Source organism: Oryzias latipes, chromosome 18, assembly GCF_002234675.1.
Source record: "Oryzias latipes chromosome 18, ASM223467v1".
NCBI classification, from domain to species: domain Eukaryota; kingdom Metazoa; phylum Chordata; class Actinopteri; order Beloniformes; family Adrianichthyidae; genus Oryzias; species Oryzias latipes.
The window spans coordinates 19,325,887-19,340,204 of NC_019876.2; the positions used below are offsets into that span (position 1 = coordinate 19,325,887).

Below are 14,318 nucleotides of genomic sequence, written 5' to 3' on the forward strand. Positions count from 1 at the left end.
TGTTGAGGTCAGATCTTAACGATACTGCGGTCTTGAAGAGCGTTGCTCCGGGGCTCGTTCAAAACCGGGGCTCGGTACCCATCCCTACTTGTGCATCTTAAAAAAATCCTAATTGGTGTGCACAAAATACCTAATTGTGTGTACAAATCCTAAATTGTGCACACAAATGCTAACTTGGGCGTATAAATGTTAACTAGTGAGTACAAATTACTAATTTGTGCACACAAATGCTAACTTGTGTACAAATATTAACTTGTGCAAACAAAATGTTAATTTGTGTGAACAAATGCAAACTTGTAAGCGCAAATGCCAACTTGTGGGTACAAAATCATAATTTGTGTGCAGAATATACTAAATTCTGTTTAAAAATATTAAATGTGTACAATTGCTAAATTGTGTGCACAAATACACAAGAGGATTTTTTTTTTTAAAAAGGCAAATTTGTGTCCATAAAGTATTTAGTATAAGTATAAAGTTTATGTGCACAAAACACTACTACAAAACACTAAAGCCTTATTTTGTTTCATGATTTCTATGTTATGTCCAGGGCTCCACAGTTTTCCAGTGAGTTAAATCACCAACGGCTTTCAATTTAACAAAATTGAAGTGCTGCAACAATCTTGGAGACCTTCTTGTTAGAAATGAACTTCTGTTGGATTTGTTTCAGGCTGAGACTGCTGCCAACCGGATCTGCAAGGTGCTGGCCGTCAACCAGGAGAATGAGAAACTGATGGAGGAGTATGAGAAGCTGGCCAGCGAGGCAAGAGATTTGCTATTCTGCTTCATCTTAATCTGCTCTTAGTGTTCTTTCTGTTCAAACTTTTTCATCTTCCTCCTGAATATACACCATACAACCTTTGAGTCAGTGCAAGGTGATCCCTGCACCACAGATGCAGGAACTTAACTCTGAAAACTGGTTTAAGGTCAAACTTTGGTTGAAAAAGACACACATTTTTCCTGCAGTCTGGGTTTTCAGAGGAAAAGTCATTGTGAAGCATTCCCCCTCCCCCCCATTTCAATTATCAGTTATCTGACTTAATTTTATGGAATAACTGGACAATCCCTCTGAAGGACGGTGGGATTATAAAGGTCAGGAGAAAGATGAGAATTTTTGAAAACAACAGTATTCTGAAGAATCTGGAGCTTCAAAAGTATAACTAAGATTTCTTAACTCTACTTTACTCAATAAATTGCAAATTTAAGCTTAAAATGCAGCATTACCTGAAAATTTGCTCTTTCAAAATAATTCTGGAGCATTGTGTTGTGAAAAGTAGGTCAGACGGCCTTGTTTGCTCATGGTGCTTTATTCTGCAGCTGCTGGAGTGGATCCGCCGCACCATCCCTTGGCTGGAGAACCGGGTGGCCGAGCAGACAATGCGCGCCATGCAGCAGAAGCTCGAGGACTTCCGTGACTACCGCCGTGTCCACAAGCCTCCGCGTGTGCAGGAGAAATGTCAGCTGGAGATCAACTTCAACACCTTGCAAACCAAACTGAGACTCAGCAACAGGCCAGCCTTCATGCCCTCTGAGGGCAAGATGGTCTCGGTGAGCAGGAGCATGCAACCAGTTGCGGGCTCCAACAATTTGTTTTTCTTTTCACAATAAAACTTCTTTGTTTTTAGGATATTGCAAATGCTTGGAAGGGTCTGGAGCAGGTAGAAAAGGGCTACGAGGAGTGGCTGCTGACTGAGATCCGCCGTTTGGAGAGACTTGATCATTTGGCTGAGAAGTTCAAGCAGAAGTGCGCCATGCATGAGGCCTGGACTTCAGGTCGGCTCAAAGAAACTACACTAAACTAAGAAAACCTGCAGATAATGCTTCTCAAACCAAAAATATCTGTGGCTTTCAGGCAAAGAGGACCTGTTGTCCCAGAAGGATTATGAGTCTGCATCTCTGATGGAGATCAGAGCCTTGATGAGGAAGCACGAGGCCTTTGAGAGCGACCTGGCCGCCCACCAGGACAGAGTGGAGCAGATCGCCGCCATCGCTCAGGAGCTGAAGTACGACAAACCAACAGCAGATTGTTGAGGAGTATCTCTTACTTCCTGTTTTGGTTCTGACTCAGTACCTGCAGACCTCAGAGTTCTATTGGGTTTGTGAACCACCAGTAGATCGTACAGTATGTTGGTCCCACAAAATTAACTGATCTATAAACCAGCAGCTTGTCTTTATAGTCAATTCTGTGTGGAACTGCTTGGTAAAGACTCCAGGACAGGAATGTAGACTGTAGCAACCCTGCTTCTCTGAATCTTCTGAACATGAGGTCTATCATCCCTCTGTTTGAATGAGAGGGAAAACGGCTAGTTTAGTTATTGTGAGGCTGAAACAGAACACACTGTTACCCTTCCACTGGGCATGGGATGCAATGAGTGGATCCAGATCTACAGCTGTTGCTCTTTTCTGAAATTTTCAAGCCACAGACACATCCAGAATATCTGGTTAAAGGAGAATTTTAACACTGAATCATTTGATAAATGTGATGAAGAGGGGTGGTGGTTACACACAAACGATGTGTTGTTCGTCTGTTTGAAAAACATTCCAGTCAACATTTTAGTCTAAATCTGTCATCATTTTGGAGAGTTTAGCATACTGAACTGATAATAGCACCAGTTGAAACCAGACGCTGGACAGAACGAATGTGCTGGAAATTTTTTTCTCAAAACAGTTGTTGATGTAAAAATCTTTTGGGATCCTCAAAGTTCCTCCTCTGCATACTATAAAGCTACATTCACACCAAACGCGATTCAGCACGGGTCGAATTAGTTTCATTTTCGACATTCACCACACATTCAGCGATAGACTGCAATATAACGCCCTAACTAAAAAGTATCGATACATTATTTTTGAACAGGTGATAAAACAAAAATTCACATGCCTTGTTTTCTTTATTCACGGCCCATATAAAGGGCAAAGCCCCATAAAAGCCTTTTTCAATGCAAGATCAGGAGTGCCTTGAGCTTGCCAGTGCAGTAAGCAAGGGGCCGTCTAAGAATTTATTTTTTCCCCCATATTTTATTTTATTATTTTTTTTCCCTGTTTTTATTTGATTACATTAAAGTGTGGGTTGTGTCTGGGTCAGTGTCACTTATGGTAATAAATAAATAAATAAATAAAATAAAAACTTTACCAGCATTTGCAAACTTAAAATTCAGTTTTATTGAGATAAAAGTGGTGAATAGAGGATGAATATGGAACTTCACATAAAATATTTATCTGTTTTTGAACCAGCTTTATTCATAAAAATAATAGAATGTATAATTGCACACATAAAGTACTCTTCCTTTTTGTGATAGCTTTTTTTGTGAGAATCATATCGAGATTAAACTAGCTCCATTAAATAGAGAAAGACATTGCACAACTTTCACAACCAATTTTTTTTTTACCCTAGCGGTCAAATGTGGAGTTGAACACAAAAAATTACAATTCCTTTTTGTAATAGCTTTTTTTGTGTGGAAATCATAGCAACATGAAATTTGCCTACCATCTTCCTCTATTGAAAGGGACTAGTTTAATCTCGCTATGATTTCATCAAAAATTATAATAAAAAGAAGAGTAATTTTATGTGTTCACTGGTTTTATATTGCTGTGGTTTTTACAACTAAAGCTGCGACAAAAAGAAGAGTAATATTGGATATGAAGTTCAATATTAATTCACCAGGGTTAAATTATGTGTGAAAGTTGGCCACACTCCTCATCTGCTAAATAACAATCGTGACATCCTCTTTATTTACTTTTCAAAATAATTTATTACAATATATATGTAATACGTTACCTCTGCATATGTCACAATCAACAATCAATAGCAAGCAATGGTAATGGGGTAATTATCATAACAATGGCGAGCAATTAACATCACCCAGTGAGGGTCCTTGGGCAAGACCCTTAACGCTACGGCCTACCTCATAACCCATGAGAGACATGTCATGCCGGCTCAGACATCGCCCGGCCAAACAAGGTCTGCGCCAGATGCAGAGCATCCTGATAGAAAATGGGCTACTGGAACAAGACGGAAATGGACTAGATGTGAGAACAAAGTTCTACTCAAGCAATCCCACCCAGAGGGGTTACATGCAGAGAATGTGGAATGAATGGATGCTTCGAAACCCACAATCAAGACTAACTGCCAAGCATACACAAACGGCAACTCCTATCACAACTTGAGATTGAAGCGGTACAACACAATCGCAACACCACGTGAGAGCCAGAACATCAGGGCAGAGAGGAGCTTATACCACCCTCCCACCCTGAGATTGGGAACACTGCCCCAAAAACCACAGATATGCTGAGCGAGGCAGCAACTGACCTAAAAGACAAGTTCATGTCTGGAATGAACACTAGGCAACCCCGACACCAGCTACAACGGTTAAGTGATATACCATCTGAAAGTCTCCTGGAAACGGTAAATGAAGCATTGAGGGCAATTCCTACCATAACAATCACAGAAACCAATAAACTGGTGTACACTTCAGCAGCAATGATCCTTGAGATGCTTGGCTATAAGAGCAACAAACCAACAATACCCACCATGGAAGCAACGGTTGGAGGCAAAATCAAGGCAGCTCAGAGGGATGTATGTAAGCTGACAGAGGCTGAAAGAGGTTCAATGAAAAAGCAACTACCAAAGAGATACAGCCAGATGCCCATACTTGAAGAACTGGAAACTGCCAAACAAAGGCTCCTGGCCTTTAGCAGCTGCCTAAAGAGCTAAACAAGAGACAATGAAGTCAGACGGATAAACAGGCTGTTCGCAACTCAGCCTGCGAAAGTGTACGCTCAGTGGCAGGGTCAAAACAGCCGAGCAGACCCACCAAGGCTAGAAACTGAACAGTACAGGAAAAGTGTAAGGGAGAAAGAGATAGCACTCGACAGCAATGCCCAGTGGCTGGACTCTCTGAGAGAAGAACATAGCAACCTCCCTAACCAGAATCCAGTAACCATAACTGTGGCAGACATTCAAGAAAGTCACAGACTGACCGGATACAGACCTACTGGCTAAAGAAACTCATTGCGCTCCACGAGTGCCTGGCAGCACAAATGAACACCGAATAACTAACGTGAAGGTGAACAATCCTGATCCAGAAGGATCCCTAAAAGAGTGCAGTCCCATCCAACTACCGGCCAATAACCTGTCTCTCCACAACATGAAAGCTCATGTCAGGCATCATTGCATCCAAGATAAATAGGCACATGGATCAATACATGAGCAACAACCAGAAGGGCATTGGTAGAGACTCCAGAGGAGCCAGACTGGTTGACAAAACAGTCGTTAAAGACTGCAGGTCACAACACACCAACCTGTGCACAGCCTGGATTGATTACAAGAAGGCCTATGATTCAATGCCACACACGTGGATCACTGAATGCTTGGAGCTGTACAACATCAACAGGACTCTAAGAGCCTTCATAGAAAACTCGATGAATCTGTGTAAAATCACCCTTGAAGCCAATTAAGTGCATTTGCAGTCGAAAGGACTGCGGTCCGAACCCTTCTCTGGACCGCACACTATAACAAAGCACCTTCCCTGCCTGCAAACGAGGAGCTAAGACTCCAGCTGCTCTGATCAAAGACACGGTTCGCTTGTGTAGGGCAACCGGTTCATTCTAATGCAGCCACAGATCTTTTTACAAAGTGGGTTAAGGCAAAATATCTCTATAAACACTACAAAGAATAATGTCAGACCCAACTTATGAGGGAAAGGAACTTTAGGTTACTAAAGGAAATGTGAAATGAAAATATGTAGAGCCAGAACACATCGCCACGCTACGTATTTTATCCAAGTGGGGTTACCGTAGTGTGACGTTATCCTCAGTCGAAAGGACCCGAACAGTTATTGCAGGCCGAATGGTTATGGTCCCTACACTGCCCACAAATAGTTGTGCACTCTTATTGTGTAGTTTTTGAGTTATTAGTACATAAACAGTATTTTCACTTAAAGAAATGGTAGTAGTGATCAATTTTTAAGTTGAATAAAGTGATTTTGGTGCACAATTCCAGGCCATGACTAATATATACTTGTTCTACACGTCCTGCAATGTCAACTCAAAATGATTTTTGTACTTCTACTATGTATTTTTTAATTAAAAAAAAGCATTTTAGACTGAATAATAATACATAAACATAACATTTTAGACTGCAAATACTGCATAAGTTGTCAACTTTGAACTTCTAAATCAACATTTACCAGGGAAGTGGGCATGAAAGGAAGTCACTCTGATCTGAAATAGCAGTAATGGAAGATTCAGCTTTTGCTATAAAAGCAAAAAAAAAAAAAAAAAAAGCAGTTTGGATGAACTTTATGGTTTTTCTGTTCAATCAAGGATGAAAACAGTAAAAACAAAGAAAACAACAGAGAATCCAGAAAAATCTGACAATTGTTTTGGGAAACCTTATACATATTATTTTTCCTTTTTTTAAAAATGAGAATTTATTGGATTGAAATGAGCAGTTAAGGATTCCCCCCAGTCAGAGCTGAGGAAGAAACAAAAAGGCGGAAGCAAAGGCAATCGAAGAAGCACACGTTCAGCAGATCCAGATGTGATTACGTGAAGAACAAAACCGGAATTGATGAGTTGAGGGAATATTAACAAGAAGAGATAAAAGGATTGTTCATGAAAGGGCAGAAACTTCTGATCTGGAGTTCTCTTATTCTCCCTCTGACTCTGCAGCTTTGAGGGGATTTCTTTGAGGTTACACACAGATGATCAGCTCTGAGGCTGAATATGAATACAATCCAACCATAATTTATTTATTTTTTAATTTATCATAAGGCACTTCAAAAGCTCGTGTTTTGTTTTCAGAACCAAAATATTCAAACAAAAAGAACATTGTGATGCAGGAAACATTCCAGCCTTCATTGCATTTTTTAGGGAAAGTTTATCTCCTTTAACTCTTGTGCTATCTTAGATGACCCCACCCTTACATTGACGTGTTCTCCCTACCATGACAAAGGTGGAAAGATTTCATGTAATCCATTGACACCAGTGAAGATCACAAATCATTGAAGAAAAAAGGTTCAGAGCCCTGTCTAGTGGGTCTAGATGACCTGACTCCCAATGTCGAAGTGCCTAAGATAGCACAAGGGTTACAAGTTTTTTATTTTGAAATATTTATTGCAGTGAGGAGCAAATAATTTCAGTTTAAATACTATTTTTTCTGATCCAATGTGACATGGATGTAGCTCATGGTGTTTTTGACTCCATCAGTGAGCTGGATTACCACGATGCTGCATCAGTCAATGCCCGCTGCCAGGGCATCTGCGACCAGTGGGACAACCTGGGCACCCTCACCCAGAAGAGGAGGGATGCACTGGAGGTGAAGTTCATGAAAGTCCACGTCATAACTCCGGTTTAAGACTCGACAAGATTGTGCTGATAGATATGGTTCCTGTGAATTCAGCGCGTGGAGAAGCTGTGGGAGACCATTGACCAGCTTTACCTGGAGTTCGCCAAGAGGGCAGCCCCCTTTAACAACTGGATGGATGGAGCCATGGAAGACCTGCAGGACATGTTCATTGTCCACAGCATTGAGGAGATCCAGGTACATTCACGCGCTTTAACACTTTAAGATTTGCATTATTTGTAAGAAGAATCAAGTGCAACCGCTTATACTTTTATTTCTAAGTGGAGCATTGAAAAAGACTATTTTTAGCTCAAAACACACAGAAACATGCATGAAAGATCAAACTTAGACTTAATATGTATTTGCAGTTTCTTAGTAGAGCTTGTGCTCCTGAAGTTATTTACAGACAAGGTGACGTCATGAAGGTCTCAGGTTTTCAGACAGGGAATAGAGGTCACCACCTGAGAATCTGAGGACTTCACGAGACTTACACAATGAAGCCGATCACAATTTGACTTATTTATTCATTTCAACAAAAAAGCAGCAATATTTTTTTGAAAGATATAAACTGTGTGAATGAGTGAAAATAGTTTAAGTTTAAACTGGTTTACAGTAAATCCACTCCTGTCCTCATGTTTCAGAGTTTGATCACAGCTCATGATCAGTTCAAGGCCACGCTACCTGAGGCCGACAAGGAGCGCATGGCCACCTTGGGCATCCACAACGAGATCCTGAAGATTGCTCAGACCTATGGCATCAAGCTGTCGGGAATCAACCCCTACACCAACCTGAGCCCACAGGACATCTCCAACAAGTGGGACACTGTGAGTCTGAGCAGGCCAACCTTCACATCCACCACAATTGTCTGTCTGAGCCCGCTTCATGAACGTAAATCTAGACATGGTTAAATGGTTTTCTTCACTGTTGACTGATTGAACACAACAAGTAAGGCTCAATTGAGCAGTTTTTATGTTGTAACACAAGGGGCAGTGAGTTCACCCGTGCTCTTTACACTTTATACTAACAGTTGCCAAAGCAGCCATAGCCAAAACAAAATTATAAAGTTTTCTGTTGACACAACTATTGTCAGTCTCCTATCTGCTGCAGATAACTCTTCAATTTACTTTAATGAGATCAAACACTTCAAAAATGGTGCGAGGATCACAACTTACTCTTGAAGACAAAATCCAAAGAGACTGTACATAAACCTTTCGTAATTGAAAGCAGGCAGATTGAATTTGTAAACTCTATTAAATATTTGGTCGTCTGCATTGATCACCGATGAAATGGACTGTTCATGTACCGATAGATTGTGGAAAACTTGCCAAAAGACTAGACTTTTTGAGAATGCTGAGGCTGTTTGATGTCAGTTCCAAGATACTGATCACCTTTTACAATGCAGTACATACTGGAAAGCCTAGCGAGATACGCAATGGCAGCATGGTTTGGGGCACTAAGTGTCAAAGATATAACTAAACTTTACAAGGTACTCAACATAGCTCTCAAGATCTGTGGTTGTATGGACCATCAAGCATTGCAAGTCACATATGATGAAACAACAATTAGACTAGCAAAGAAAATAATAAACAATTACAAGCAGTCAAACACAAAACTAATCCTTACAGACTTTTATTTATTCCAGCAGCAGTCAGCCTGCTGAACAAGGAGTGACTAGTTCATTTTGCAGATAGGAATCTTTGTAGTGCAGCTGTCCTAGATAGAAATAACAAAATCAGCGTTCTTCTTAGTTGCTTTAAGGAATATAATTATATGTATGTATTTATCACTTTGGGTACTAGTCCTAGTTTTAATAATAGTTGTAGATTAATTGAGAGTGGTGTTTTTTCTTTCTTTCTTTGTGAATTGATTTTACTGAAATTAATTTAGCACTGTGGTTTTAAGGTTTCATTTAGATATTTAATTATTCGTGTTCTTAACTGTAAACATCAAGTCTGGGGAAAATTCTGTATACTCCGATTTCTAATTATTTATTATGTATTTGTTGTATGTTCTTTCATTTGTCTCATTCTATGTACCTGATGTGTGAATGATGTTTTACAGTTAAGTAGTTCTGTGGCCCAGAGCAGATGTCCTCTCTGAGGACAATAAAGTTGACCATACCTTACCTTCATCATGGCGAGTAGGAGAGGTGCAGAGTATAGCCTCATCTCTCTGCATTTGGTCATCTAGCTAAAAATAAGTCCAGCTCATACCTCATATGTTGGGGCAGAAATAGTACAAAACATTTAGTTTAGAATGACACTGATCACTGCCGGCTCTGACAGAAGGAAATCCATGTGTTTGTGTGGAACATGAAAAACTTAAGATGTTCTGGCTCAAAAACAAGAACTGGAAATTATGACCCATTTCACCGTAAAGTTCTGCATGTTGTAATGTTCTTCTGATCCTGGTTTGAATTTTGTTCCCAGGTAAAGCACCTCGTGCCCCTCAGAGACCAAATGCTCCAGGAGGAGGTGGCCCGACAGCAGGCCAATGAAAGACTGAGGCGCCAGTTTGCTGCACAGGCCAACATTATCGGTCCCTGGATCCAAACCAAGATGGAGGTAGGGATGGGTATCGTTAAGGTTTTAACGGTACTACTACTCTTATTGATACTGCTTACCGATCCGGTATTTTAACGATACTCTTATCGATACTTTTTGAGGACGAAAAATAAATTACAAATTAAGAATATAAAGTGTTTTATTACCTCATTATGCAACATTGTTTTTTTAACAAAACATTTTACTTTATACATTTTTTCAACTTGGAAAGTAAAATACATGAAGAAAGAAGTTACTTAAAGAAATATAATTAGCAATTTTTTGACATTTTGCTGTCATGATGTAAATATAAAACAAATTAAAACATTTTTGAGTTCATAAGATCATCCCAGAGAAAGTCTGTGCTTCAACTCCCGCAGTGAAAGGAAGGGAAAATGCCTGACAAGGAGTCCATTATCAAAATTTAATGGATGGCACAGAGGCAGGAACCACGAAGCAACCATGAAAACCTGATAATGCATATATCAAAGGGCATTATCCCACTTTTACCATGGTCATGAAATAAATTAAAATTCATTTATCTTCTAAAATCGTTTTTGTCCCTTTCGGGGTCACGGGGCTGCTGGAGCCTATCCCGGCCACTCTGCTTCACTCATAATGACATAACAAGGGAATTGCCCACACCTGCCCATGCCTAGCATGGAAGTCAATTGTCCAATTACTTACGAGCCCATGAAATGAAGGGATTGTGTTTAAAAAATGCTTTAGTTTTTCCCATTTTTATGCAATCTTTTTGTTCAACCCATGGAACAAAAGCTGAAAGTCTGCACTTCAATGGCATCTGAGTTGTTTTATTTAAAATTCACTGTGGTAATGTACAGAAACTAAATTAGAAAGAATGTGTCTGTCCAAATATTTATGGTCCTGAGTGTAATTAAATTATTATTACTTTAATCTTTTTTTTTTTAATTTTGAAATCATTTTTCTCAAGAAGCGAACTATTTGACACATTGCGACATGTCAAGGAACGGCTACTGAGCCTGCACTGACCTCTGCTGCACCGAAGGAGAGTGGCATATATGCTAAAAGTCATGTTAAGTGATAAAAAGGATAATTTCAGAGGGAAAGTTCACCTCTTACGCTTGTTTTTGTCCTTATTACGAAATTGAAGTTTGTTTCACAGAAACAAGTCCACAAGTAACTACTTGATCATTTTGGTTGCAGAAATGTAACAGGATTAGCCGAAAAGTTGAACAACATTGTCATTGTTGTGATAGTGACAGGAGATACTGGCGTGTTCATCATAGTGAAGGACAGGGATGTTTTCTACTGTCTTGCTGTTGTGATAAACTGTGGAATAACGTACGTCCACCTATGGCCCAAGTTTCTGTTGTTCCAGTTACCAAGGCCAACGCAATAACATATAACATTCAGGCTATGTGTCTTCTGTTGTGTTTAAATGCTTTCACTACTCACAACTTAGGGCACTGTCTAGTGCATTCGCCATTCTGTAAAGCTGTCCAAATCTAAAATTCCACAGGACAGTGCCCTATGAATTTCTCACAGGGAAAAACCAGTGTTTTCCCACTCGATTCTCACTCGATTGGTGCAATGCGTTATAAGGATTTTGCATGTGAAAAAAAATAGTATTTTAATCCGATTTGTATCAATCATCAAATATATCATCATCAGAATGGAATAGAATAAATAATCTTAAAAATTGTTCATAACTATGAGGTGTTTACATCATGTTAGCTGTTTAGAAAAAAAGTAATGAGCATGGTGTTTGAAGTGCTTTTAAATCCAAGGCGCTAGATACTTTTTTAGTGGTTAGGGAGTATGGAGGGAATTCCAAGACACGTTGGACTCCTGTTTTAGGAATCCATAATCACTTTTTATGACACGTTGGACTCCTGTTTTAGGAATCCATAATCACTTTTTATGGAAACCCTGCATCCAATCAGTATCAAGTATTCACATGGACCATGGTATAAAAGCATGAAACAAAGGTGAAACTCGTTTCTGCACATGTGCAGTTTTACAGGAGCACCAGCTAATAACTTGACTTCACTTTTTCCTCATCCAGGAGATCAGCCATGTGTCTGTGGACATCGCCGGCTCCCTGGAGGAACAGATGAACAGCCTGAAGCAGTACGAGCAGAACATCATAAACTACAAATCTAATATCGACAAGCTGGAGGGAGACCACCAGCTCAGCCAGGAGTCTCTCATCTTTGACAACAAGCACACCAACTATAGCATGGAGGTGTGCCGCAGCAGGAGCAGGACCTTCAACTGGGCCCTTCACAGACTCCAACCTCACTTTGATTTGCTCCTGTCCCTCCTTGCCTGCAGCACGTCCGTGTTGGCTGGGAACAGCTGCTCACCACCATCGCCAGAACCATTAACGAGGTGGAGAACCAGATCCTGACCCGCGACGCCAAAGGCATCAGCCAGGAGCAGCTCAACGAGTTCAGGGCCTCCTTCAATCACTTCGACAGGGTGAGAGTTCAATCTTTTTCTCGTTTGCTACTAACGGGGAGTAGCCACCCTGTGCACAAAACTTGACTGTTTCTACTTCGCAGAAGAGAAACGGCATGATGGACCCAGATGACTTCCGTGCCTGTCTCATCTCCATGGGTTACGATCTGGTCAGCGAGAAACGCCATTCTTACCAAACCCTAACATGGGAAAGTTTAAACTTCCATCATTCGAGAAAAAATCCACTGATATTCCTCTTTCCTGTCAGGGTGAGGTGGAGTTCGCTCGGATTATGACCCTGGTTGATCCCAACAACACTGGTGTTGTAACCTTCCAAGCCTTCATCGATTTCATGACCCGAGAGACGGCCGAAACAGACACAGCAGAACAGGTCATGGCGTCCTTCAAGATTCTGGCCTCAGACAAGGTAAGAGCCTAATCCCAGTTACTTCTGAGACTGTTGAGAACTCAACAGGTGAGTTTAAATAATTTGGCTTCATAAGGTCAGTCAACCTTGATGGATCTCCAAAAACTGATTAGAGTCCAGGAAACTGTACGAAATGTTAGCATGCATCAAGATGGAGACATGGGTTTTGTCCATATTTGGTTCTTGGATCCAGCATTGAGGGAAGGAAAAGGGTGTGAATGCATGGAAACTCAATGTTGAGGAGTCTGTTCCTCCTCACAGAACTACATCACAGTGGATGAGCTGCGCAGGGAGCTGCCTCCGGAGCAGGCCGAGTACTGCATCAGCCGCATGACCAGATACGTCGGACCCGACGCTCCCCCAGGTGCCCTGGATTACATCTCCTTCTCCAGCGCCCTCTACGGAGAGAGCGACTTATAAACCCAGCTGCCGCTCCTCTCCTCCTCCCTCAGCTTCTACTTCTCCTGTTTGGAGATTTGAAACCCTTCTGCTGTCCTCCCACATGCTTCCTTCTAATCGCAGTTTTCTCTCTTATTTCTGAACTCCTCCTACTCCTCCACCCTCTAATCAGCCCCAGGAACTCTTAAGAGAGCAGAGAGCAGAAGACTTTGCTCAAGTCGTAGAAAATCTGTTGGGACTTTAAGAAAACTTATTTGAGCAAAACCTGCAGAACACACAGTTGCCTTGAAGAGACTTATTTTTGAGCAGAGACTCCTGTTCTCGTTCTCTGATTATTATTATTTTGATTTTTGTAGAAAGGTAATTTACGGAAAATGATAAAAAGCTGGTTGGTCAGTTGGTTGTATTTGTGCAGATGCATGCTATGCTAAAGGTTAGAAATGCTGTCACTGACTGTATCCCAGAGAAAGACACCTTTCTGTCACAAAGGCTGCACAGCTGCAGACCCGCATGCCGTAACCCTTGTGCTATCCTAGGCACTTTAACGTTGGGAGTTGGGTCATCTAGACCCACTAGACAGTGCTCTGAACAATTTTTCTTCAATGATTTGTGATCTTCACTGGTGTTCATGACTTACATGAAATCTTTCCACCTTTGTCATGGTAGGAATAACATGTCAAAGGAAGGGTGGGGTCATCTAAGATAGCACAAGGGTTAAGACACTAGGGAACACATGGAGGAATGAAGGCAAAAAATACATGTATGCGCTGGAGATGGGATGCAGGCAGAAAGCAGAGCTCTGTGGGTAAATACAAAGATGGCCTGATGGTGGCTTGGAAGGGCAGAATGATTCCCCCAAGTTTTTCTTGTGAATTAAATGTGGGGGAGGAGGAGGAGATATGTTGAGTAGTGAGAGACAGCAAGACATCGGGAAAGTTGTGACAAAAATTATTGATGCTGTACGTGGAAAAAGATCAGGAAAAAAAAATCAGTGCGGGTCAACTCTGCTGCTCGTGTTTTTAGGCCTTTTTATTGCATCTTTGACTGTTCTTTTCACCCTCATCCTCAGTTCAGTCTGTCCATCAAAAAAGATGCAGAAACACCTTCACTTACCATTTCAAAGTTGGAATAAAAAAAAGGAAAGTCATATATTTAAACAACAGTCATC

The 14,318-nt window shown here is 40.9% G+C and overlaps 1 protein-coding gene across 1 annotated transcript in view; it reads left to right on the forward strand.

Moving 5' to 3' along the window:
- The window catches only part of actn3 (actinin alpha 3), a 41,547-nt gene extending 27,235 nt beyond the window's left edge, over nucleotides 1-14,312 (forward strand). The window contains exons 9-21 of the mRNA XM_004079863.4: nucleotides 668-760; nucleotides 1,315-1,545; nucleotides 1,623-1,770; nucleotides 1,850-2,000; nucleotides 7,204-7,312; nucleotides 7,397-7,537; nucleotides 7,981-8,163; nucleotides 9,769-9,903; nucleotides 11,930-12,109; nucleotides 12,199-12,345; nucleotides 12,429-12,494; nucleotides 12,593-12,751; nucleotides 13,013-14,312. Of these exons, the coding sequence (XP_004079911.1) occupies nucleotides 668-760; nucleotides 1,315-1,545; nucleotides 1,623-1,770; nucleotides 1,850-2,000; nucleotides 7,204-7,312; nucleotides 7,397-7,537; nucleotides 7,981-8,163; nucleotides 9,769-9,903; nucleotides 11,930-12,109; nucleotides 12,199-12,345; nucleotides 12,429-12,494; nucleotides 12,593-12,751; nucleotides 13,013-13,171 (1,902 nt within the window). The 3' untranslated portion in view covers nucleotides 13,172-14,312. The remainder of the gene's footprint in view (nucleotides 1-667; nucleotides 761-1,314; nucleotides 1,546-1,622; nucleotides 1,771-1,849; nucleotides 2,001-7,203; nucleotides 7,313-7,396; nucleotides 7,538-7,980; nucleotides 8,164-9,768; nucleotides 9,904-11,929; nucleotides 12,110-12,198; nucleotides 12,346-12,428; nucleotides 12,495-12,592; nucleotides 12,752-13,012) is intronic.
- Nucleotides 14,313-14,318: the final 6 nt, after the last annotated feature.